Source organism: Molossus molossus, unplaced genomic scaffold (genome assembly GCF_014108415.1).
Source record: "Molossus molossus isolate mMolMol1 unplaced genomic scaffold, mMolMol1.p scaffold_m16_p_5, whole genome shotgun sequence".
Taxonomy (NCBI): Eukaryota; Metazoa; Chordata; class Mammalia; order Chiroptera; family Molossidae; genus Molossus; species Molossus molossus.
In genome coordinates, this window is record NW_023425388.1 from 9,741,782 (window position 1) to 9,765,282 (window position 23,501).

The following is a 23,501-nucleotide window of genomic DNA, read 5'->3' on the forward strand; positions in this document are numbered from 1 at the left end:
ATGAGAACGAGAGAAGAAAGACTGTAAAACCTCTGAGCCCTGCACCCCGTGTTCAGTCCCGCAGACTCAGCGTATTGTCAGGTGTTTGATGGCAGGGGCGTGGGCACGCCTTCCTGTCACCCTGCTGGCGGAGTTTGGTAGACATTCGACTCCGCAGGAGACAGGCTCCACCTTAGCTTTCAGAGTCCGGGCACTGATTGCCGATGCAGAGTGTGAGGTCAGAGCATCGGGTGGAACCCAGTGTCCCCGGGGACGTGGACGGCACACGCGCCCTGTGGCCCAGCCATTGCACGTCTGGGCACGCGCCCTAGGCCAGAACTTCCCAAGCCTCGTGCGCATGTGGATCATCTGAGGAGTTTGTGCAGACGCAGACTCTGATCGGCGGGTCTGTGGTGACGCCCGAGACTGTGCATTTCTAGCTGGTGCCCAGGTGTTGGTGATGCGGCCGGTCCCAGGCCCCAGGACTGCATTCTGAGAAGGATGGGTGGTCTCAACCTGGGCTGCATGTTAGAATATCCTCAGGAGGGGCTTTCCACAACCCTCATGTCTGGGCTGCTCCAGCCATTAAATCAGGACCCTCCGTAGGTGAGACCAGGCTACAGAAGTTTCCCAGCTGCCCGCGGCTCCACCGGGGACCCAAATCGATGCCTTCACATGGACACAGGAACGTAGATGCGGGGATGATGATCCTTGGTCAGTAAATTGGACGTATTTATATGGAAGGGGTTCCCAAGAGCTGCTTAAATGTCTGAATGCGCCTACACGCGTGAACTTGGACACACCTTGAAAATACAGTGCGAATACTCAAAGCAAATCAGACACTGCTGCTAACTCAACGCAGAAGAGTCACGCAGATGATACGGCAGCAGTGCAGATCTCTCTGCCGGCGCGACTCCGTCTCCGGTGGTTTCTTCTGGACCACGCAGGACGGGGATGGGGTGCGGGTAGACCACACTGGAGTTGAAGTAGTTTCTATGAAAAAAGATGTGCGACAAGAACCGTCTGAGTTCACTCAGGTGGGCTCTAAAACAGAAAGCCAGAAGCAAACAAATAGACTCATAGACCAAGACAGCAGCACGGTGGTTACCAGAGGGGGAGGGTTGGGGAGAGGATGGAGAGGGTAAAGGGGTCACATGAATGGTGGCAGGAGACCAGACTTGGGGCGGCAAGCACACAGTGGAATATGCAGGTGATGTATTGTAGGTTGTACACCTGAAACGCATATAATGTTATTAACCGAGGCCGCCCCAACACAGTTCATTAAAAGACGGGAAGAGCAGGGCATGCGTGGGAGCGGGGAGGGCGGGCAGAGGAGAACTCTGCTGCTGTGACGGGATAGCTCACGGCTGCCCTTTGCTCCTGTGACCGAACATCTGCTTCAGCAGCACAGAGCCTGCCCCGGTGGGGTGAGAGCAGACGAGGTTCTCAGGCGATTCGCTAACAGGTGCACAAGGATGACGGGTTCCCACACCGGACTTTTCGCTCCCTGTGTCCGGAGCGTCCTGGCGTGCCTGACCCCTACGGGCGTCCGAGGTGAAGGATCTCGTTTAATACGTAGGACAGACAGAAGAGAGAAGCAGCTTCCAGAGACCTCAGCAAGTTGATAGACTTCGGGGCTCCAGTCCTGGGCTCCTGCTCCCCGCCCAGGGGTCTCAGAGCGGGGGCGTGGGGAGGAGCCCAGCTGCCAGTGAGGCTCGGGAATGCCAGGCCCCCAGGCGTTTGCGTGGGGTGTCCCGGTTCAGGTTTCTGTTGGGGTCACCTGCTGCTCCTCCCCAGGGCCCTGCCCTCCCGGTCCCCCCAAGGTCCCCTCCCTCACAGGGCAGCGGAGCGTGATGACACCGCCTGCATCCTGCGGGTGCTTGGGCGCCACAGCTGTGGAATGGTCACGGGCCAGCCGTTCCTGCAGGTGTGAGCTGGTTGCAAAAGCAAGTTCTCTGCAGGAAAAACACGGACCCGACGGCTCTGTCTTAGGAATACCAGCCCCAGGCGGTGCTCGGGTTTTGGCTTTGCCTACACTTCCTTCCAATTCTGTGGTCAGTCTCTTCCAGTATTTCATATAAATGCTGTTCTGGATTTTTCGTAATCTGTAATTAGCATCTTTCTGATACGTGTTGCTAACTCATAATTTCACATAAAGATGACCAGTCCTGCTCTAAGGAAGTTTTCCATTTATTCGTATTCATTTTAAGTGAAAAATTTAAATGAAAATAAATGGGGTGGAGGGTGGGGAAGGGTACCTGCCTCCATCCCTGCAGGAAACTGTAGCCTATCTGAGCAACAGAGGGGCAGGTGGGCTGAGGAAGCCCAGCCCTCCAGAACAGTTCACTTTAAGGACACTGATCTGTGTGTGAGTCAGTGGGCGTTTGTCCTTCCCCCAGCTGTTCTCTGGGACCTGTCCTGGAGCCTGGCCCGAGGCCCTCACCTGTCCCGGAGCCTGGCCCGAGGCCCCCACCTGTCCCGGAGCCTGGCCCCCGGCCCCCACCTGTCCCGGAGCCTGGCCCCCGGCCCTCACCGGTCCCGGGGCCTGGCCCCAGGCCCTCACCGGTCCCGGAGCCTGGCCCCCGGCCCTCACCGGTCCCGGAGCCTGGCCCCAGGCCCTCCCCTGTCCCGGAGCCTGGCCCCCGGCCCTCCCCTGTCCCGGAGCCTGGCCCCCGGCCCTCACCCGTCCCGGAGCCTGGCCCCAGGCCATGCTTCAGGAGCAGCAGCTGGGCTGTGGCTGGTGGGAAGCCCTCCTAGGCCCCGCTCTGCCCCAGAAGTTCATCTCGGGAGCTGACCTGCGTTTCCATCCCCTTTCAGACCCCACGCTGTGGAGCACAGACCACGTCCGGCAGTGGCTGGAGTGGGCAGTGAAGGAGTACGGCCTTCCGGATGTGGACATCGTACTGTTTCAGAACATCGACGGCAAGGAGCTGTGCAAGATGACCAAGGACGACTTCCAGAGGCTCACCCCGAGCTACAACGCCGACATCCTTCTCTCCCACCTCCACTACCTCAGAGAGAGTAAGGTGGTCCCGCTCAGGGCAGAGGTCCGGGTGGCGTGGCTCTCGTTCACCCGCGCTGCAGAGGATCCATCTGGGCTGCCCACAGCACCTTTCTGCCCTGGCCCAGCCCCTCCTGGGATCAGAGAGAGCGGCCGCTGAGGAGGCGGTGGCTTCGGTGAATGCCACCTGGCTCCTCCAGGGCCCCCTTGACCCGAGAGGATCAAAGGGAAAGGAAGTTTTATCTGGTCACACATGATTTCGACTCCGCAGTGCCCCAAATGAACTCGAGACATATGGAAAGGCTCCACTGGGTGGGGAGTATGGGTTTATCTTTCCTAAAGCTAAACCAAGCCCGTTCCCATCCCACTTGAACACTCGAGGGACGTCCACCCAGCCTCGGGAGATGTGGCTGGCCCGTTCAGGCTGGGCTGGCGCAGTGGTGATTAGGGGCATGGCTCCAGTCTGCGCTTGCTTTCCTTTCTCAGACGTCGAGCATGGTCGGAGGGGGCAGACGCGGTGCGACCGTGGGGCGGTGGAAACGCCGATGTAAATGCTTTGCCTGGCATCCCCACCACTCCCTCCCCGGATCACGTGTGGGCCCCCATCGAGGTTTTAACACGCTAACAAGTAGCATGGCATGGAGAGATTTCCAAGCAGCCCGTGATGTTAGGGTGGGACGGGGGGGGATGGTTTTTCTTTCCTCTTTTCTTTTCTTTTCTTTTCTTTTTTTTTTAAAGGAAGGTAATTCTCTCTCTTTTTTTTTTTTCATTTTGATGTTGCTGTTTTGTTTTGTAGCTCCTCTTCCACATTTGACTTCAGATGATGTTGATAAAGCCTTACAAAACTCTCCACGGTTAATGCATGCTAGAAACACAGGTAATGCTGGCCCGCCCCTCCCCCCAGGACAGGCAGCGGCTCGCCCGCAGGTTGCATGCGTTAGAGGTGGAGCGTGGGGCGTCAGTGCGTCAGGAAGGCAGGAGGCAGAGGTGCACGGTCCAGGGGTTTTGACAGGTAGGAGGCTCTGTGCGGGAGGTGCACAGCCTACAGGCAGGAGGTGCCCTTTGGGTTCTGCGCACTGCCCCTTCCCTTGACAATCAGAGGACTGCTGTTAACCAGGAGAGGTGCAGAATTCGTGTTTAGCTGCAGCCTTAGCTCCCATCTGCTGGGTGATACTCTGCTGCTGTTAGCCCCCAGATGCGCGCTATGCTGACCGGACTAACTAAAAGCATGTCCGATGCAAAGGGGCCCTAGCATTCTTTTTTTTTTTCCCCTTTTCTTTTATTCTTTAAGGAATGTTGGCTAGGACTAGCGGGCGTTCTATTTTTCGGGCAAATGCGAGGCCCCGTGTCTTGACGTTGGTCCTCTGGCACAGACTGGGCGCGTTTGCGGAAGGCAGCCCGAGGGGCTGCTTCCTTCTCTCTCGAGCTGGTGAAAGGGAAAAGGTGGAATCATTCTGGAGGATGTGAAATGGGTTACTAACCGAATACCTGCTCTTCCGCCTCTAACCATGGAGCCTACATTTTGTTTGTTTGTTTATTTTTTGCCTGAGCCCGGTAGAGTGTAACATAGAGCTTCATCCAGGCTAACCTCCCTCCCCCCTCCCCGTTGAGGCTCAGGGTAGAGACGGGGCTTCTTGCGGGTGAATGTGCCCAGGTTGGTGTTCCTTCCCTCCCTCCTGATGGAGACAGCCCGCAGGAGCACGGCCACAGGCTCCTCCCCCCACCGCTCCGCCTGCAGGGACCCCCTGCCACCACCAGGCTGGGGTGAAGCCAGGCGGGGCTTATGTTACCCTCGAAAGCAAGCGAGCCAACTCATGGTCAGCCCTCACGTAGAAACAGCCATGTTCCAAATGCTTGCCATTTTATTTTAAAGTGTATCACGTGAGTCTAGGTTTGACTGTTACAATGCCATTGCTACTTGATCTTGGTCCTCAGCATCCAGAACTCTGTGCTTTTAATCCAAAGTAAAGTAAAAAATAAAAATAAAAAGGCTTTGAGTGGGTAGGATACTTTTCCAATGTGGGTTACGCTCATTAGCCTAGTAATGACCTTGTGGCCAGAAATAACAAATAACTTCGACAAAGCAACTTCCCCCTCTTAGGAAACACCTTTGAGCTACACATACTTTGTGACAATGTCACGGTCATTTAAAAAAAAATGTGAGCACTGAGTGAAAGTTTCGAGAACGCTGTGATTTCATGGTTTTTGCTATTGGACACCCACCTCCCAGGGACTGAGCTGAGGAAGGGAAACCCATCCGCTGACACACGGGTGCGGGTGGAGAGACAGAAAGGGGAGACACTCATTTGAATGGGGGCGCAGATTGATTTGGAATAAGAGCCATCTATATGTTCTTTGGCAAAATACTTAACAATTCTTTAAATTCTTTGGTACGACTTTCCAAGATGTAAGCTCTGTCAGATGCTTTACAGGGTTTTTTTTTTTTCTTTACAATTTCAAAATTAAAACATGCACCGTAGAATTTTTTTTTAAATAAACCGAGACTACTGGGGACACCAGGGTGGGCAGCAAGAAGCCGTAAGATCGAAGCACAGGGCACCTTCTAACCGGTGGGGCTCAGAGAGTTCCGTGTTCACTTCCATCTTCAGAACCTGCGTCCGACGGGACTGCCGTCTCCTGCCAGAAGGGGGTGCGGCCAGCATGTCCCCTCCCTTCTTGTCCCGGGCAAAGTAGGCTGGGCACTGTTGCTGAGACGGACCGACGACCGCAGCCAAAGACCTTCACTTGTTTTGTCTTTTCCTTTTGTCTGCAGGGGGTGCAGCTTTTATTTTCCCCAATACTTCAGTATATCCTGAAGCTACGCAAAGAATTACAACTAGGCCAGGTACGCAAACACCCCTGTGCGCTCTGTTCGCTGAGACACCCCAGGATGGCCCGTGAGGTCCGTGACCTAAGTCGCGTGGTCCTGAGAGCCGGTCCTGGACCTGAGGGATCCCGCACAGTCCCAGTCTGCCTCTGTGGGTTTGGAACCTCATTTCATTCCAAGATCACACTCAGGGTCCCTTTTGATCCCTGTGCAGTTAAAAGCACATCAGCCCCTTAACTAGCTGCTTGGAAGTCAGATGGGCAAAGGAGGCAGCCTGGGTGCCTGGCTCTCAGGAATCCGGCCACTTTTGAGGTCACTGAAGGGCCTAAGTGGAAATAGTGCCCCTCAGGGAACAGCACGAAGCAGGAGGGGTCCCATACCACTGGTGACATGTGAGCAGTACTGACTTTTCAGCGTTGGGGTGCCTCTCACCGTATCGCTGTCGGGGCAGGAGGGCAAGGAGCTCACCCCCCATCAAAGGAAGAAGGGGGCTTTCCAGAGGGGCCACAGTATGCCCAAGGGGGAGTCGATGTTTGCCAGGTGGAGGAGGAGGGGAGGGCATTTCAGACAAGGGTCAGTGGGCCTTGGACTTAAAGCCCCATGAGCTAGAAATCACTGTGCCAGCCTCACAGCTGAGCAAACCGCGGCTCAGGGCCCCAGCGGCTTTTCCATGTCTTCCGAGACCCGGGCTGTTGCTTCTTCCCTCCATCACACGTCCGGCTCCGCAGGTCTTAGTTGGAGCTGGTGGAAGTCACTCAGTTTGGAGCTACTGTTTCTTCCCGGTGAGAGACTGGGGGCCAGCGAGCTGGGGAGCAGGAGTTAGGAAGCTTCTCGGCATGGGTCTCACCTGACAATGCCCTGTCCCTGCGCCGCTGACTTCTCCGTAGCCCCCGAGAAGACGTTGGCTCCCCTGCTCCTGAGAAGCATGATGGGAAGGGTTGGCCACGGTGCTTTGTCAGCTCCGACATGTGAGAGACTGCCCAGGCCATTCAGTCTGGGACAAGCCCCAGGGTCCAGAGTGAGCTGGACCAGCCCCACGGAAACCCAGCTGGGCGCTGAGGGTGGGACACGCAGAGGCATGGTTTCCTCTGGCTCTGGAGATCTGAGTTTACCCTGGAAATGCTCCCTTGGGAAAGCAAAGGGAGAGCGGGAACGTCACAGTGACTTCTGTGAGCATTTACAGAACATCTCTACCCTCGCTTCAAAAAACAAAAGGGAAGCCCTCTGTGGAACAAACATTGGGCCGGGGTTGGGAGCCATGCTGATGCCTCTGACTACAAGGGCCAGGGATTGTGAGTGGGTGTGGAGTCCTGTCAAAAGACTGCAGCATTGGCCACCGGAGTAGTCCCCGCCCAGTGGTCAGAGCGGCCAGCTGGCTGCCTGCGGCTGCATAGAGGGAACAGTGTTCCTGGAACTACTGTTTTCCATATTTGAGGATATGGTGGACTTGCACGATGTGGCCCGTCCAGCTGTGGCCGGAGGCTGGTGGCTAGGTCGTCATCTCTGTGCTCCAGCCGAGGGGGAGACGGGGCAGCCGATTCGCAAGCACCTCCGTAGCTCTGATGATGTTCTTCCTTGCGTCCATCATTTGAGTGTGACCCAGAAGAGAGCACACTGCCATGTCCCCATTACCAGTCAAGTATGTTTCTGAGACTCAGTTTGTGTCAAATATACCCGTTTTGCTGACTGCTCCTGTGATTATGAAAGGAGCTACGAATAGTGGTGTCTGAGCGAAAAAGAATTTAAACCAGACTGAACACGCAGAGAACGAAATGCTTGCTGTAAGCCAGATTCAGGGGTTTGACCTTGGGGAATCATTTGTGCGTTGGGTTGAGCGGTGATCAGCCTTGAAGGAAGGGTCTTGTGAGTGTGTCAGCCTGTGGTAGTGTGCGTGAGGAACTCCCTGAGGCTCAGGGGGTGCTGCCAAGCTGATCCCCAAGGCTGCAGGTGTCTGGGGGGAGGGGTCACTGGGAGTCCGACTGTGTCCTTGTGGTCAGTGAGCATCTTTCTGCTTTCAGAAGAGCTGATGGCTGACTCTTCTTTGGGACAGGTCCTTGAGCCCCTGGGGACAGAGACCAAGTGTCTGCTGCCCCGCACTCCCGGTTGGCTGTGCCATGGTCTTCATGCCACTTCTCTCCCACATCCGGACACAGAGCACCCCTTCCGGCGACCCGAGTCTGGCTGCCGATCCTCCTTCCCATCTCCCTCCTTTCCTTCCTGCTTTGAGCGGCCCATTCCTGGGCTGCTGCCCCCAATCCACCTTCTTGGGGCTGAACTTCCCAAGTGGATCACTTATCCCGGAGTCCCCTCACTGCAGACCCTGCCAGGTCGCTGTGGCATTTCAGTTTCGCCCCCTGCTTGGCCGGGACTGTTTAGAGACTCTACCGATAAGCACATATGGACAGTGTACCCCTCCGTTCATGCTCATCCCTCCTCTTCCCATGCCCGTTCCTCTTAACTTTCCCCAAATGATTCAAAATGCGCCCCCCTCCCGGTCCCTCGGCTGTGAATCACACTCAGAACGCCCTGTGCGCGCGCATCGAGCGTTAGCACGAAGCCAGAACACTCACACGCTCTCTGACCGTTATTCACGGTGTTCCGTGTGCTTCTCACGCTGTCAGCCACTGCTCCCAGGGACCCTCTCCCCATCTCCCTCCTCTGCTGCACACGGACCTTTGGAGCCACGGCCCCCGAGGGCTCTAGTGGCCCGACAGAGAGAGAGGTCTGACGCGCGGCCCCTGCAAGCTGATTTCCAGCCTTGAGATGTGCCGCCTGGCTGGCGTCGTAGGAGCAGTTTACATGAGAGCTCTCGTGTGCCAGGGAGGGTGTTCCATAGCCCCTCCTCCGCCCCGCCATCACCATGGCACCTCGTGCGTCGTAATACCCATCGGATGTTCTCAAAAGAGCAGAGACTGGAGCCCGCAAGGGCAGCTTTGACTTTGCTTTTCAGCTGCCGCTGTTCAGGGGTTTCTTGGAAGGATAGATCCTCCCTCCAGCGGAGCTTGCGCCTCAGTGCTGCTCAGCACCGCCAGGCACGGCCAGGCGGGGAGGGTCACGCTTTCTCCCGTTGGGGGCTTCGCAGAGCCGTGTCTTAGCAAATGGCCAAGCAGGCTCTGTTTGCTGTCCCGTGGCTGTGCTGTAACCAGGGGTCTGAAACCTAGACAAGAGGGGATGTGAAGCGCCCCAGATCTCTGGCGGAGGATTTCAGAAGGCTGTAGGAAGAGCTGGAGGAACACGGGAGGGCGACTTAATCATTTTAGGGTTGACCCCGACTCTTTCTCCCATTAACCTGAGGGTTATAGATTGGTTCTGGGCAACAGCTCTGGGTCTTTCTGTCTCTGCCATTGGCACCGAAGTTCACGAGAGCCAGCAAGTCCCATCCTTTCCCACCCAGCCCAGCGAGGGACCTGCGGAGTTGCTTTGGAAGTGGGGGATGGGTCCCGCAGAATGGGCATGACTCTCCCACGACCCAGGTTCGGGCCCTTTGAAAACGAAAGTGGGCAGGTGGACGTCAGAAAGGCCAGAGAGCGGTTCTGCAGTAAACTTGAAAAAGGAGACTAGGAAATTTGGTGAAATCAACTCTGCAGGAAGGGCCGGGAGGATGTTGTCTGGTTACTTGATGTCCCTCTAGGGAGGGAGGCTGGCAGGGGGACGGGATCCATTCAGAATCAGGAACTGACCCCAGCTCCCAGCTCCCGTAAATAAACAGAGGTGTGGGCACAGGGGAGCCAACACCCGTCGGGCTCCCTGCTTGCAACTGCACGACCGTGGTCCGCATCATGTGTGTACTTCTCTGACCCTGCCTGTGAAATGGCTTTTATCAAGTTCAGTTTTCACACACAGTCTTTTATAGAAAAAAATGGCTGGATCAGTGCCAGAAATCCACCTTCCCCAACGCAGGACCTTCTTCCAAGCGTTATTACCTGGAAGATCAAGGGTGAAGAGAAATGGAGAGTGTATTGAAATGGCCACAAAGAATTAAGGGTGAAATATATCCTTATCACAAGCGCTCTGATCGGCTCTCCACAAGGGACAAAGAGCAAAGGGGGTGCTCGCTCACTCAGAGCCGTCCTGCCTCTGCGGTCAGGGTGACGCCGCTGTCCAGGTCCCCGCTGGCCGGGCCTCGTCCCGGCAAGACCAAGCCCGGCGTTTCCCACGTCACATCCCACGGGAGGGGCCGCGTGCCCAAAGCATGGGATCAGCTGCCGATAAGGTGGCATCGGACCAGAATTTCATGAAGGAAAACAAGCGTCCGCTTATCTTCCATGTGTTTATGAACATGTTGGTCATTGTTCATATAAACATCTCGCACTCTTGGCTAAAATTCAGACTTGGTGTTGTGTAGGTCCTGACTTATTTTCAAGGGAGGATGGACATGGTCATACACCCTGAGTAGGATTTTATGAAACAAAAAAAAAAGTATCAAAAATATTTTTCTATTCGTAGTTTGGTGTTAAATTTTTCCAGTCACATGTCATGAGTAATCCTTTTTGTTTTGTTTAAAATAGTAGCAAACTAACCTACTGACACGTGCTGTAATTCTGCTGGCGTTCCTCTGTCTCGGGTGAGACCACCCCGTCTGGAACTCTTTCCACGCACTAATCTGTTTGTACTGACACACTCGGGCAGTGTTTCTGAGATTGGTGTGTGCAGGAACACGGTTTTCTAAAGCAGAGCGACAGAATTGGGCTAGAACAGGCTTCTGGAATGTCCGTGTGCACGGTACCCGGGATCTTATGAAAACGCAGGTTCTGAAATAGCGGAGCGGGAGCGAGGTTCTGAATTTCTAACAGGCTCCCTGCACGTGGCCAGTGTGGCTGGCCTGCGGACCGTACTTGGAGAAGCCAGGGCCTCGAACGTATTTCTCTGTGGTCTTGCTTTCTCATTGGTAAGCAGAAGCCCCCGGGATTCCCAGCCCCCAGCCGCCTGGGGCATAGACAGGGCAAACGTGTTGAGTCCCTGCCCCTGCCCGGGGCTGGATGCTCCTCTGATTGCCTCACTCGCAGACTTTTCGCTCTGAGACAGTTCTCAAACGGAAACTCAGGCTGATCAGGTTTTAGACAAAATGCAGCTGGATGAAAATGCATATGCAGAGTGCTCCCAGAAACTGAAGTTTTCTTGGAAATTGATAGCGGCTGCCGATTTGTTCCCACGGGCCACCCCAACACCAGAAAAGTGAGACTTTGAGGAGCTGGGTGGGAAAGGCTGGCTGGCGGTCCAGAAATGTGAAAATGCCAGCCGACGGGAGTGGAGCAACAGCACAGTGTAAAGCGAAAAATCATCCAGCCCAACCAAAGCCCCGAGGGTAGGATTTCACCGACCACACCACTGGCGAAGCTCGTCGCCAGACAGACCGAGTAAATTACGGCAGTTCTGTGTTGAGTTTCACTGCTGCTCTCTTTTGGATACGAAAATAGGAAAAGACACATCTTCTGCAACATAGTCCAGCTTTTTGAAGACCGACCCACCAAATTGCCCATTTTAAATAAGGTTAAATGATCTGTTTAAAGAGAGGCTTAAAACAAATTGCATTGCGCTGCCCTCCGCGGGGGATGGCGTAGCCCTGTCCAGGTGTCTGGCAGCAGACGACGTGCTGAAGTGTCTGGCTGTGGCTTCTCAGTTGGCCCGGAATGACACACCACATTGAACTGAGACCCATCAGTCCGAGAAGACGTAGTTTTGAAATGGTCCTGCAGTAAGATAGCAGGTAGAAGCAGCTTTATGCACAGACTGTTCGCGCGTGCATGCCAGTGTTTCTGGAATATATTTTCGAAAGAAACTTAACAACGACGTAGAGTCTTCATAGCCATTAATAGAACTTGCACCGAGGATGCAAAAGTGGCTATTAAAGTTGCATATGCGCAGTGCATAAAGATTTATGGGACACATAATGACACATGATAAATAAAAGAAATTATTGGCCTCTACTTAAGCTCTTAGGGTCATTGTTGGCATGTTGTGGGGACACTGCTATTCCAGTCTTGCTATTTATTTCATACAATTTACTTGAGAGAAACTCTAAATTCATTTAGAGAAGGAGAGAGAATTAGACATTTGCACAGAACGGTAAGTGGATCGTTAATACTGACTTAACACCAGTGGGTGAGACTATAAAGAGAAAACGAGGGGTGGCCAAGGGAGGCAGCTGGAAAATACGCTAAGAAGGCAGTGCTCATCTTGGAGGAAGAAAAAAGAGAAAGAAACATTTGGTTACATTTGGTTTCAATCCTTTGTGGGTTGAGGTGCAGGCCTCCAGCAAGCGTTGGTTGATTCATCAGCCTTGTGGGCTCTGGTTTGGATGGGTCATGAAGATAAAAAAAAAAAAAGGGAGTGCGTATAGGAGTATAGGTTAAGTCCCACTAGGATTCGGGACAGATTAGATTGGAAGAAACTTTCGATATGGCCATGACCTATTGTTGCAGAAGATTACCTTGGAAGTGTCAGGAAGCTCTGAGGGAATCTGTCACCGGAGTTTTCAGATCAATGGGTGGAAATATTAGATCAATAAAATATACAAAGTTATAATTTGTAAATAAAACCCAAATCTAGTGGAATCCAGGTTGATGATTTCTTTGGATTACTGGTTTTTCTTGCACCGTATTTATTCAAACGCAAAACAAAAAACATGTAAAATCTCTATTATAAAATGACATTATTGATCTTTTAGTCAATTTATTTGTCTTTACAGATTTACCTTATGAACCACCCAGGAGATCAGCCTGGACTGGTCATGGCCACCCCACCCCCCAGTCGAAAGGTACAGTGTTGGCTTCTGCTGCCTTAACTCTGCCACAAGACAGTGGGCACACTCGATGGAGTAAAGAATAATTTCTGTGGCTCAGCTATGCTTTTTCAGCCTGGGAAGTGTTTGTCCCGTTGGCAACAAAAGCACAGCTAGTCTTTAAATGCAATGATCTGTTGTCTATTGGGCTTATACCTACTTCCCTAATAAAAAGAAATGATCGATGTCATGCATTTCAACACGCACTCACGCGGGTCTCATGGGGTGTTTGAGTGCAGATTAAACACTGAGTGATTGACTAAGCCTGGCCATGCTGAAAGCATCCCTTGCTTTATTCCATTTTCCTGGTCATTTCCCTTTTATTTATTTTAGACTTTGATTTATTTTCATCTCTTTTGTAAGCCATCTCAAATTCTTTTCTTTTTTCACTTTTGGAAAACGTGGGGTACAAATGCATTTTAAAAATAATATATACTTTTTTTTTTTTTTGCTACAAGGTTTACATTTGGTTTCATGAGAAAGGAACCATTTTCCTTCCCATAAGATGTTTCTTATTATAAAGTAAGGCCATTATGTTACTAAGAGAGTAGCGGCCAAGTGTAAGTGATAGCTAATTGTCTCTCTTATTTTTACATTTTCAGCTGCTCAACCATCCCCTTCCACGGTGCCCAAAACGGAGGACCAGCGGCCTCAGTTAGGTATGTTTCAGGGAGCGTCACAGTGGCCATTCGAGGAGAAACAGGTTCTGTAGGGTATTTCTAAAATGTGTCCTTTTCTAAATGAAACTCATGTGACTTCGTCTCCTTTACAATCTCTTCATCTATAAAACAGGGACGAAATTATCAGTCTCCTCAATTAGGATGACTGGAGAGTTTGTTAAAACATCTTCAAAATCTATACAATCAGTGTGGAAGGAAACACTCCATGTCACACAGGCGGCGTTTCGTGACCCACAAAGTCTTGTAATTGCACCTCCAGCCCAGGTGGAGCAGCACCAACCCCACTGCCAGGTCCAACACGGCTGCGCCGTGGGAGGCTGATCTCAGTGGCGTTGTCCGCGCGGCCGATGCGGTGCCAGGCTGACTGGGGACTTCACACACGTTTGCCCTATTCATGTCCTGGGGTGGAGAGAGCACAGGGCTGGTTGCTGGGAGTCCCAGGCCAGACCTGAGCTCAGCCGAACGAGGAAGCCCTTAGCAAGAGACTTCTCCCAGAGCCCATGTGGCATCTTCTCTCGCCAGGAAGTGGTGCCAGGTGACCGTGGTGCGGGGGACATTTTCAGCTCCAAAGCCTGGGAACACGGGGTCAGCACAGCACCCGCGGTTCCGTCACACTGACTCGGGACTGTCTTCGGGATTTGACTTCTGTTCTTTCCCCTGCAGATCCTTACCAGATTCTTGGGCCGACGAGTAGCCGCCTTGCAAACCCAGGTGAGATACGCCCGACGCTACTGCTCTTGCCGAGTTCCCTTTGTGGCAGTGGCTGTTTTGAAAGAGACATTTGCAGCGATGACAGATCCCTTCAATTGAAGGTTTAGGTCTCACTGGATTATTTGCCCAAGTGGAAATAAAACGGGTCGGGTTATAAATGAAGATTTCAGCTTCCACAAAGAGCATCATTGCCCAGTCCAAGCTGCCTGCGTTTCCCAGGGCTGCTAGACCAGAGGACCACAGCTGGGGGCGGAGGCCTAGACAGCAGGTGCTTGTTGTCTCTCAGTTCTGGAGGATGAAGGGCAAGATCGAGGTGTCAGCAGGGCTGGTTTCTGCTGGGGGCCGTGGAGGAAGGACCTCTGTCCTTGGCTTGTAGACAGCCACCTCCTGCCTGTGTCTCTTCACCTGTCTTCCCTCTGTAGGCGTCTCTGTATCCGGAGTCACCTTTTCCTAACAGCACTATCATATCGGGTTAGAGTCACCCTAATAGCCTCACTTTAACTTGATTACCTCTGTAAGGACCCCCATGTCCAAACAAGGTCACATTCTGAGGTTCTGGGGAGTTGGGACTCCAACCTGTGAATTGGGGGAGGGGAGGCACAATGCAGCCTGTTACACAAGCAGTGAAATGATGTTTCAACAAGGAGAGTGCTGATGACAACCGTAAGTTTGCAAATTTAGGATGATCTTCGATGAATAGTCTGTTTCTCAGCTCAGATGTTGGAAGAAAGTCCGGATCCTTAAGCAGCCCATTTGTGACCTGTCCCTTGCCAGGTCGTCACGTTTCGGTGCCGACCGAGTTGCTTGTTTGCCCTCAGACGGGAGCAGCTGTGCAGCCGACGCCCCGCACACGCTGCGTGTCCCCGCCGGGACGGCACAGACGCCCTGCAAGCACACACTGCGATGTATATTTCCTAAGCGTGGAGGTCAAAATAGGGTTGGAGATGGAAAAGTCCAGATCCAATCAGCACACATCCCCACCAAGGAATCTATACTTTGAGAACATGAAATATCATTACGGCGTGTCCACCATCGTTGGCATCCTAATTAATATTAACTAATTCAGCAAATACTCTGTAAGCATCTGACCAGTTAGAAGGGACTGTTGTGTTTACTGCTCCTCCCCGGGGCCGACACCAGGTGCTCAGTAATTACTTGCTGGATAATAGATGCAGGAGCAGTAAGACATCGCCCCGACCCCCCCCCTCCCCCGAGCTTGCTTTCCAACGGAGAGGTGGACACGGTCATTACAACACTGTCCCAACCATGGAGGCCACAGCTCTTCCCTCCTCTGTGAACATCTACCTGGTGGCCATGTCTCCTGGGTCCCGGTCCCTCCTCCGGCCTGTGGTCAGCTTTTCGTTCGCAGTGGCCTCCGTAGCATTGAAACCGAGTGGTCCCTGTGTTTTGAGATGATTGTGATCAGTCATGATTTGGGACTGACCTGGCCGCAGTGTTCAGGGGAGACTGGAAAGAGGAAAAGAGGGAAGCGGATCATTCTGGGAATGTCGATATAGGATGTGAGAAAGCATTCCGATGGCCCCGCCCCCATTCCGATGGCCCCGCCCTCATCCTGATGGCCCCGCCCCCACTCAGATTCCCCACCCCCCACCCCCCCAGTGCCTGGGCAAGCGCTGTGGTCCTGCCTCCTGGCAGCCCTGGGAGGTCAGTGTCTCCTACAGAAGAGGACTCGGAGGCCCTGAGACATCGGGGTAACTTCCTGGGTCACACAGCCAGTAAGAGGGAGGCCCGATCTGAACCCAGACTGTCTGCAAAGCCTGAGTAGACACGGGAAAGAGGCCTTGGAGAGTGGGTCCGAGAGACGGGGAGGAAGGAAGGCCTGCCATGCAGCTGAACATCTGTTCAGGTGCACAGGATGGGTCTGAGGTCAGGGATGAGGGGAGGAAGGAGGCAGGGGTGCCAAGCGAGACCGAACCGGCCTTTCCACCCACGCGGGTTGGCTAAATGAACAGTATGTCCACGCCCATGTTGTCACAGCTCAAAGGTGTAGCTTGGGGGACAGTGGGGCCACAGAGAGTGACTGGTCCCCGAGGAGAGCATCAGCTCCCAGGGGCACCTGGGCCCAGCAGCTGGGGATGCCCACTGGAGGTGGGACCCGGGCAGAGCCAGGAGGGGGCTGCAAACCATCCCAGACCTGGCAACGTGCCTTTGTCCCTGACAGGTCAGTGACACTGTCATGAGCGGAGGACTGCCCTCCCACCCCTGAGACTTCTCAGCGGGCCTGGGGAAGGTGGCAGCACCCCACGGATCCGAATGTAGAGGCTTCTTCGGGGTAGTTTGTGGGCCTTCTCAGCTGCATCCACCTGGCCCTTCCCCGACACCAGAATGTCGGCTCTTTCTGGGAGCGCTCCCTCCTGCTGTCCCGCTGTCCCGCTGTCCGGAGTCAGTCCCTCATCTCTTCCGGCGCTGCCCGGCTCCTTACACGTGCACCTTCTTCTCGGGCGTCTTAAAGGGAGGGGACCTCGCGCAGCGTGCACACAGGGGGTCCCGGCACCTCGGCGTCTCCGTCTCCTTTCTCTGGTGTGCAGTTTGGCGGTATTCCTCCTGCTGAGGAGACTGTCCCGTGCTTTGAGGTCCTGGACCAGGAGCTCCGTGTCCCAGCAGGCGGGCATATTCCCCGTGGCCCCGACGGAGCGGCATCCACCTCCACTGCAAGAGCCCCGCGGGGTTCTGCTCGGCCGCTGCCCTGATGATGCATCCTGCTCCGTGTCAAACCAGGCACCGGTTTTAGGGCTGTTTTTCTGTGCGTTGGGAGGTTCAGGAGCGTCCAGTCTTCCACTGGGTACTTTCCAAGCTCCAGGCCCAGGGAGCGGACAACCCGGAAAGGACAGAATCCGGGCCTGAAAGCGAGTTTGTGCGTCGATCTGGGTCGGGGCCCGGGGCAGGGTTCTGACCCTTGCCGACCGCTCTGGGTTCTAATGTCCTCATCTCTCCAGGGGGCGAGCACATGATTCTCGGGGGTTACTACAGAAACGCGTGGACACGTGCAGAATGGTGCCTGGCACACGGCAAGCTCGCGGTGGCCACCCCAGCTGTCCCCTCCTTTAAACTCGGGTTTCAGCCTGAACCAATCATGATAAGAGCGTTCACCTACCGAGTCCCCCTCATAGTGCCTCTGAAGACAGTGCTCTTACTGTCACCCCGTTGTGCAGATGACACCCAGGCACAGCGAGTGGGTGAGCTGCCCGAGGGGACGTACGTGGCAGAGCCAGGATTCAGCCAGGCAGTGCTGGCCCCAGAGTGGCCCTTGCCCCCCCGTCACCCTGTCCCTCCAACAGGTCCTTTCGCAGTCACACTCAGCCCAGGTCTAGCCTCCCTGGGACACGCCTGCTGCCTTGACTGTTTCTCCGTGGCACCCCAGACAGCTGCCACCGTGGTGCTTGCTGGGTGCCTCTGCAGCTGTCCCCACCGTGTCTGCTCAGGGACAGTCCTGTTCTTCCCACACTGCTGACTCACTCCCTGCTCTGTGGTTTATAAACCGTTCAGGCGTTTTGCCCTTTTTCGCTTGGTCTGCGCCTCTTCGCTACCATGTCTTCCTCCCTCTGAAAAAGGAAAGGGTCGCCCTCCGTCTCCTCTGAGCCCGGTGCCCTCATCCCTCCGGGCTCTCCTGCAAGTGGGCAGCCCCCATCGCTGTGCCCCGCCACCCGGGCCTGTCCCGGACAAAACAGGCCGAAACCAACTACTTGGTGGTGTGAAGATGTCATCAAGATAGAGGAGGAGATAGGTGTGACAGGTTTCTGATCTGGGAGGTGCAGGTGGCGATGCTAGTCGGGGTGCAGGATTGTGTCTCATGAAGCTGCTGCTTTGACTTGTGGGTTTGCCCAGTGAGTGACCAAGTCTTGGAACGCCTACCCAGTATTCTAAAATGCACTTTTATTGCAAGCAAATGTTATTGCTTTGACAGTAGAAGAAGAATTGAATAGATCGCTTTGGAAATTCTGTGGTCATGAGTCACTCCTTTAATTTACCGTTGACTGTGATTTCTCAGCAACACGGTGCGTCCCGGAGAATTCTTGCGCAGTGAGAAAGTGTGCCTCGCACAATGGATGCGGTGGATTTTGTGATGAATGTTAGATTTAACGATTAATGAACTGGATATAATGTTTCATTTTATAAACATTCCTTGAGCCTGGCCAAGTGTGGCTCAGTGGTTGAGCATTGACCCATGCATCAAGAGGTCACCAGTTCGATTCCTGGTCAGGGCACATGCCCAATCCCCAGTGAGGGGCATGCAGGAGGCAGCCAGTCGATGTTCTCTCTCTTCGATGTTTCTATCTCTCTCTCCCTCTCCCTTCCTTTCTCTCTAAAATCAATAAAGGAAGAAACAAAAACAAAAAAAAACATTCATTGATTTTGCATTTACAGTGGTGTTCTCAGGTTTGGGAGGTGATGGATTTTGTTTATAGAGCTCTTACTTCCAGAGACCCTGGAAATGCTCAAAGGCCCAAGCTCTGTGCCCTAAAGGCTAATTTAGGATAAACAGTGAGGAATGCTCATCGGGCCCTTGAGCTTTGACTTTCCAGCCAGGGATTTAGGTCCCTGACTTTTTAATGCTTCAGAAGCAGGAGAGATGGGAGGCTACTTTGGTCCATTAGTTTCCTGTTATACATGTTTATACAGGAAGTAGCCGAGGGACAAATTCCTAAGAGGCAATGCCAAAGTTTGAATAGATACAGAGTATTCTTTTGGCTGCTTAGGAAGGTGTGTGTATTTATATAAAATCTGTGGAATTGCTCTCTTCATGGAGGGGAGCTGACAGTGAATATTTGTTTTCAGACCATTCTCTGTTTATATTGAAGCATATGTCAGACCAATAAATCAAAAATTCATGTTTTTCCCTCTTCCTAGGTCACATGTGGGATTTTTTTTTCTTAAGTAGCAATCCTTTGGTTACAATATATACACTAAAACCATATGGTTCTCCCATGCTCTTCTTTGTGTTTTTGAAAATGCATATTAATGAGACGTTGGGGGCAAGAAAATGTGATGGAGCACAGTTTAAATATGTCATCCCGAAAATGCAGAGGCCCCATTGTGATGAGCTACAAGCTGCTAACGCCTTTCGAATGTGTTGCTAGACAGAACGTGGTCACTTTCCAGAAAAGGCCGACTGTCCTCGTGAGCTCTCTGTGGGTGAGTCCCAGACACAGCCATTTCCACGCAGGACCGTGGACAGGCGGGGCTGTGAGCCGGACAGTGTATATAGGGGCTAGTGAGAGGAGTGAGTGAGAAACAGATTCATAATTGATGTTTACGTCCCATCAATTCCTTGAACGGTTGCCAGTTAGATCACGTCTATGGATGCTTCCTGAATGCATAATAAAAGGTAGCCTCTGGGCTCCTAAGCCTGAGGCTGTGGGGTAGCTGGAGTCTAGGAGGAAGGACCTCCCTCTTAAGCATTTTCGAAGCATCTAAAAGCCATTGGAAGCACCTTCGTTTCTCTAGGTGGTCAATATGACTGTCAGTAGTTACATGCTTCGCTCCTTCAGGGAGTCATCAATTATCCTAAAGTGTGTAACATAGTGGCTAGAGTGTTGTGCCTGAGTTGTCTCTGAATTTTATAACACGTGCAAGCTACATCTGTAGGGCTCCCCCGGGGATCAGGAACATTCTGTCGGTGCACCCCCAGTCAAAGGGGTCTCCTCGTCCTCGTTGGAGTCTGTCTCTGCTCCCTCCGCGCCCCACGGGGGTCTGCAGCCACACATCGCTGCCTTTTTTCTCTTGGAAAGTCTTCTGAACACAGTTGGCATTGTAAGCGGCACGGGGGACCCCCCCCCCCACATGGATTTCCGTTACAATGCATTTGCCTAAATACTGGAAATGGGTGATCTGGTTTGAAAAAGAGCCAGCTTTTTTTTTTTTTTTTCTCTAAACTTCCTCATTTAGAGTGGGTTAATTCTGTTCTAGGAAAAGTTTTGACAGAACTTCTCTCCGAGTGCCAGCAAAATGTTATGTTAGAAATAACGGTGTTTACTTCTATTCTCTGCTTTTTTCCATAAACTTTTTAGAAGTTCATTTCCTAAATCTGACTTTTATTATTTTACTTGACCTAGCCAATATAAATGGTATTAAGTCATCATTGCCATCCACACAACGGCACAGTCTGCCTCACAAAATAGGAAAAATAAGCCTTTCCACCTTCCACCCCCCAAAACACGCAGTGGTCCTGGCTGATCTTCTCAGGAGGTCAGAAACGGTGGACCGCCCTGCCCCGAGGGCGTCCTCCGCTTCTGTAAAGGACTCGGACCTGTGAGCAGCGTGTGGTCACCCAGGACCGTCGGCTTAGGTCAGGCTTCCCGGACAGAGGGTCGGGATAAGGACTCCAGGGCGTGGGATCAACACAGCGTATGTTTTCGGGAGGGAGAGCGGGAGCTGAGGCTGCGGGGGGCCTTCGAGGGACCCCTGCTTCAGTCTGATCACAGGGGACTCTGCCGCGTGAACAGCGTCACAGGCTCGGCCCCTCCCTGAGGCAAGGGGACCCATCTCCCCTTGGTGGCGTTGGTCTGTCCTGTGGCCTCGGGCTGCTGGGCCTGGGTGAGGCTGCTCCTGTCCAGCCACGAGCAGTTGTTTGCAGAACAGGGGAGGCCCCAGCATCTGAGGGGCAGGTGTGCAGGCCCGCAGAGGGACCTGGGTGCACTGATAGCACCTGCTCTGGTCACGGAAGAGGGACCGCCTGTGTTCGGAACCTGCCCCACTGACCGGTGTCTCCTGTCCCCCCTCTAGGGAGCGGGCAGATCCAGCTCTGGCAGTTCCTCCTGGAGCTTCTGTCCGACAGCTCCAACTCCAACTGCATCACCTGGGAAGGCACCAACGGGGAGTTCAAGATGACGGACCCCGACGAGGTGGCCCGGCGCTGGGGGGAACGCAAGAGCAAGCCCAACATGAACTACGATAAGCTCAGCCGCGCCCTCCGCTACTACTACGACAAGAACATCATGACCAAGGTCCACGGCAAGCGCTACGCCTACAAGTTCGACTTCCACGGGATCGCCCAGGCCCTCCAGCCCCACCCTCCGGAGTCGTCTCTCTACAAGTACCCCTCGGACCTGCCTTACATGGGCTCCTATCACGCCCACCCGCAGAAGATGAACTTTGTGGCCCCCCACCCCCCGGCCCTCCCCGTGACGTCGTCCAGTTTTTTTGCCGCCCCGAACCCGTACTGGAATTCACCCACCGGAGGCATCTACCCCAACACGAGGCTCCCAGCCAGCCACATGCCTTCGCACCTGGGCACCTACTACTAGAGACGCGAGCGAGGCCTTTCCCGACAGCACTCGAGCGCCAACACGTTGCCACGAGCTCTATTGAGAACAGGAACCAAAGTGCCTGGAGGAAGCAGGGAGCTTGGCGGGGGCGGGGAAAGGAGCCCGGGGCGCCATCCAAAGACTCTTAGCGGGAGGGACTTACCAAAGTATTATCCGGAGACCGAGAGGATGCTGAACATGTAACGTATACGGACATATAATCTGTGGACCCACCTTGTAAAAGACATTGTACGTAGAAGCATGACGTCGTAGGACAGAGTGCCCAGGAGAGCCGTCCCGAGACGTGCACCCACGTGAGCGTCGAGTTCCGATCCCGCTGACGCCAGCCAGATCGAACCGAGACAGCACAGATTGCACGGTCTGGACCGAACGGGCCGTTCCGAATGCCATTTTAAGGAAAACTACCTGTATTTAAAAATAGAAACATATCAAACACACACACACACACACACACACAAAAAAAAAAATACCAAAGAGAGAGAGACAGCAACAGATGCCGATCCGGAGCTCATCGGCGTGTGCTGTTTCGGGTGAAATCGGATTCGTTCCATCTGCTGGAGGGCGGTCCGCTCTCTCAAACTGTGAAGACGACCCAGTGTTTCCAACTCCGAGACAGTAACTGGGAGCCGGGAGGCGGACGGCGGGACTGAGCACGTGCGGAGAGCTTGCGGTTGTAGATAGAGGGCTGGAGGAGGTGCGAGCGAGGGGCCGAGCTGGAGGAGGCAGGGCTGGGGAAGAGCGTCTCAGGCAGCGCAGGCTGGACTGAGGACGGTGGTGGGGCTGCGGAGCAGGCATCGCGGAGACTTGAGGCTGAATGCGGTCAGGGTTTGACCAAACCCAGTGTTCGCGCGAGGACGGGGCGGAACGGAGGAAGGGGACGCGGGAGAACTCAGACACAAAAACATGCATCTCTTTTTTTGTTTGTTCGTTTGTTCGACAAAAGAAAATCGTAACTGGAATCGTCTGATATTTAAAAGAATCGTTCAGGACGGCCTGGTTTTGTGGGGGCTCTGCTCTCCACGGGGTCAGGTAAGAGACGGTCTTCTCGGCCTCCGCACTCCGACATCACCTGGGCGCTGGGCCAGGCGGGCCCCAGTGTTCCTTTCGAGTCGCGAACGCTGTGCGTTTGTCAGAATGAAGTATACAAGTCAATGCGTTTTTTTTTTCCCCCTCCTTTTTATATAATAATTATATAACTTATGCATTTATACACTACGAGTTGATCTCGGCCAGCCAAAGATACATGACGAAAGAGACAATCAATGATATAATGTGGCCTTGAAACTTAACTCTGTATGCTTAATGTTTACAATATGAAGTTATTAGTTCTTAGAATGCAGAATGTATGTAATAAAATAAGCTTGGCCTAGCATGGCAAATCGGATTTACCCAGGGGTCTGCGTTGGCACTCTTTTAGTGACTCACGTTGCCTGAGAGAAGTCTGCGCCGCATGTTGTGGATTTTGTGTTACAATTTCATCATGTCCAGGCACTTGGGGAAGTGAGAGCCAAGCAAACAGGATGCTTGGCACCCAAACAGCATTGGCTCTCTGGGTCCTTCTTGCGCATGCTTTTATTCCTAGTCCCTTCTGGGGCAGAAGGATCAGAGGTTTCCCGCTGGGGCCTCCTCATTTATGCCCGGAGTGGAAAGAGGCCTCTGACACTGAGGTTGTCCTTGAGACACCCCAGATGAGCCCCGGGACACAAGTCACCCTCACTTCATTCTGGGATCACAGAACATCTGTTGGATGATGACCAAACTATGGGTCTTAGAGCAAGCTGTATCATGTTGCTAAATAAAGCGTTGTGGGTAGCTGCGGTCCCTCACTTTAAAGGAACGAGGGACAGCTTCTAAATGTTCTACTGGCCTTCTGTCTCCGAGGGTCTCGCCGGGTAGCCTGCAGCCTTGACCTTCCCGCCCCAGGATCATCGGGGTGCCGTGGTGTGGGGTTCGCCAGCCCCGGGCCTGGCGTGTGACCAGACACAGTGTATTTCTCTGACCTGAAGGCAGGTTCCCTTAACACCTTTCCTCTTCTGTGTGTCACAAACGCTGCCGACCTTGGCCAAGGTGACGGCCACTTGAGAGGCAGAACATGAAGCAGCGCGGGAGGGAGCGAACCGGCCCCACGTCTCAGCCCGAGTCTGTTTCTGAGTCGGCCCAATCCATAGCTGGTCTGGGCCTTGCTTTGCTCTGCGTAACACTTGTGCTATGAATAAATTAAGTTGCCAGACCTCGG

At 53.6% G+C, this 23,501-nt stretch overlaps 1 protein-coding gene across 2 annotated transcripts in view; it reads left to right on the forward strand.

The window, feature by feature from the left end:
- Positions 1-21,698, forward strand: part of ERG (ETS transcription factor ERG) — a 162,172-nt gene extending 140,474 nt beyond the window's left edge. Inside the window, exons 4-10 of one of the 2 annotated variants that reach the window (XM_036243489.1) lie at positions 2,797-3,000; positions 3,777-3,857; positions 5,754-5,825; positions 12,496-12,564; positions 13,191-13,247; positions 13,932-13,979; positions 20,724-21,639. In XM_036243489.1, the coding sequence (XP_036099382.1) occupies positions 2,797-3,000; positions 3,777-3,857; positions 5,754-5,825; positions 12,496-12,564; positions 13,191-13,247; positions 13,932-13,979; positions 20,724-21,244 (1,052 nt within the window). In that variant the 3' untranslated portion in view covers positions 21,245-21,639. Of the gene's footprint in view, positions 1-2,796; positions 3,001-3,776; positions 3,858-5,753; positions 5,826-12,495; positions 12,565-13,190; positions 13,248-13,931; positions 13,980-20,723 lie in introns of both variants that reach the window. The other variant, XM_036243488.1, reaches the window with a different exon arrangement.
- The last annotated feature ends 1,803 nt before the right edge of the window (positions 21,699-23,501 follow it).